General features: G+C 40.1%; 1 protein-coding gene across 1 annotated transcript in view; it reads left to right on the top strand.

Annotated features, from left to right (window-relative positions):
• Positions 1–2,841, top strand: part of LOC119412190 (small vasohibin binding protein) — a 4,503-nt gene extending 1,662 nt beyond the window's left edge. Inside the window, exons 2-3 of the mRNA XM_037679168.1 lie at positions 2,315–2,445; positions 2,521–2,841. Of these exons, the coding sequence (XP_037535096.1) occupies positions 2,332–2,445; positions 2,521–2,607 (201 nt within the window). The 5' untranslated portion in view covers positions 2,315–2,331 and the 3' untranslated portion in view covers positions 2,608–2,841. The remainder of the gene's footprint in view (positions 1–2,314; positions 2,446–2,520) is intronic.

Consider the following 2,841-nt stretch of genomic DNA (forward strand, 5'->3'; position numbering starts at 1 on the left):
TTTTAATCCAGGTTACAATAATCCACACTTTTAATCCAGGTTACACTCTTCCCTCAAGGACACATTTTACAAAGTAGCTACATACTGTGCAGGTATAAATATACATTTGTTTATATTTTTGTGTACATTTATTTTTTAAGCTATTTGACTTTTATTTTTTATTATTCAATATTTTACTAACAGAATAGTAAAATAGCAACCTGTTTTTTGTGCGAATTTCTATGTCAGTCAAATGTTCAATTTTGGAATAAAGGGGTGGAAATTAAAACATTGTTTGTTTGTTTTTGCTATTCATCGATTAATTGAAAAAATATCGGCCGATGAATCGATTATTGGAATAATCGTTATTTGCAGCCCTAGTTCTCTTCTCTTTGACGTTTTACAAAAAGCCACAGACTGAGCAGAATGTTCAACAAAGCTATGAGATCCTCCATTTTTGTTGTGTATTTTTTCAGTCTTCTTCTAATACTTTAGTTGTGGCTAGTAAATAGCTTAATGAAGCATTACTGCCACCAGCTGGTAAGATGAGTTGAGTCAAGTCTAACTGTTCTGAGCCGTCGCTATCGAAAAGGGGCAAAAGAGGTTAGGGTACTTTATTTATACCCAAGGGGAGATTTGGTTTGCAGTGGTACAATGTATAAGCATATATCGATGTAAAAAGTAAGAGTACCTCAAATAAACCATTCTCAGATAATCGTGCTCAAGGTTCCACAGGTCATAGTCAAAGCAAAGTAGGACATAAAAGAGGTGACTAAAAACTTGAAAATCCAGCTAGCATAAAAAATATATTAAAATATTAATTTATCATTAGATAAAAAAGAGTGATGGCTGGCTAACTTTAAAGGCATGTAGCTAATGACAAGCGGGTTGGAGGATTGAAGACAATTGATTTTAGTTTATTTATTTTACTGATCAGTTAAATAAACTTACCATGCTCTGTTCAGTAAAATACTCGACACAATATAGTTCCCTGCTTTGGCTGTGCTGAACATGAAACTTAGGCAGGGCAGCCGACTCGGGACTCGAAAGTCCAGGTTTGATCCCCAGTCATTGCGCATCTCGTGGTGTCTCTGAGCAGCACACTCTGTCCCCAATTGCTCCCCGGGCGCCTTCAATAGCTGCCCTTTGCTCCACCTGCGGGTGGATGGGTCAAATGCAAAGAGTCAATTTTGCCATTGTATGGGAACATACAATGATGACAACACATAACACATTAATATTTTTATTCTTAAGTGAACAGCCATGACTTAAAGTAGTCTTCATGTGCCCTCTGCTGGATACATTGTACAATTACGGCTGGTTCCAGAATTTTAGAGGTGAAAATTAGAAGTGTTTATATCAAAGCATAATGGGACAATTATCATCAATACCAGTATAACTCCAAACGCCTATATCGGCTCTACAGACATGTCGGACGGGCTCTAGTTCATACTAATATGTTTGAGTCTTAAATTTTGCTTGTCAAAAAAAAACCTTTACATTCCAAATCAGATAAAGGTATTTTTGAGGTCCTGCCAGCCAAGCTGTTCCTTTCTCTGTAAATTCAAAAAAATGTTCAATACAAAAACAACTGGACTTTATTTGTAACAGAAGACGTTTCTCTCATCATCCGAGGAGCTTTCTCAATTCAAAGAGCAGAGAGTGAGAGATTCAGGTTATAAGGCTGAGAGAGATAAGACACACACACATATGCAGATTGACAATTCACACCTTAACAGTAGGGATTTATTAAGGTCTTTGTTTCACAGTCGAGGCCCCTCTGTTCCCATCAGGTGTGAAAACCGGCTGGGAATCAGTCTTAAAGTTGCATTATATGTTTTTGAAAGTGGAAATCTGAGGCCTCCTCCTCTGTTAAGAGACGGATTTTCTCTTTTTACATAAATTGCCTCCTTCACCCCCCTCTCAAACCATCTGTGTTCTCGGTCCAAAATGTGCACATTTTGGTCCTCAAAAGAGTGTCCCTTATCTGTGAGGTGGAGGTGAACAGCTGAATCTTGTCCAGAGGAGCTGGCTCTCCTGTGTTGAGCCATGCGTCTGTGAAGAGGCTGTTTAGTTTCTCCAATGTAGAGGTCTGGACAGTCCTCGCTGCACTGGACCGCATACACTACACCACTCTGTTTGTCCTTAGGGTGGACCAGCCTCTGTCTGAGATAGGATAGGTATCCAGCGTAAAACAAATAGCCAAATCTTTCATGCGAGTTTGCTCGCTGTGGTGACTCCTGAAGAAGGAAGCAGCTGAAAGAAAAAAGCAGCAGATCTGCGAGTGTGTGTTGTGTCTATCCAAACATGATGCTTTTTATCTTAAATGTCTCAGGCCCAGTGAGTGTCAGGATGGAGCCCACCTGCCGTAAGGACAAACCCAAGCTGAACTCCACCCCAACCAGAGGAGACCGAGCCAAGCACAAGTCCGCTCAGCAGGAGCTGAAGCAGAAACAGAGGGCTGAGGTAACCAAGCCGAACAAAGTTTATTCATGTTGTTTCTGACTCTGTGACCAATGTCTGTTTGGCCTCTTTTAACAGATATATGCTCTGAACAAAGTGATGACGGAGCTGGAGCAGCAGCAGTTTGAGTCCTTCTGCAAACAGATGCAGTCACAAGGAGACTGATGGTCATGCTGACGTGTCCTTTTTATCTGTCACTGTTACAGACGTCAAATCACAGTTTGTTGTAGCTGTACATGCATTTATTTGTACGCTGACGGTTCAGAACAGTTATTACAGCTGATACTGCTCCCAGAACAGGTGCTTGTTTTATTTAACTGCATTTTGTTTTAACTGCCGCAACAGGAAAAATAAAGACAAAACGTTCTAAACCTCAAACAAATTGGTTGGTTCAAAAAA

This window comes from Nematolebias whitei, chromosome 7 (assembly GCF_014905685.2).
Source record: "Nematolebias whitei isolate Nwh7 chromosome 7, NemWhi1, whole genome shotgun sequence".
Classification (NCBI taxonomy): Eukaryota; Metazoa; Chordata; class Actinopteri; order Cyprinodontiformes; family Rivulidae; genus Nematolebias; species Nematolebias whitei.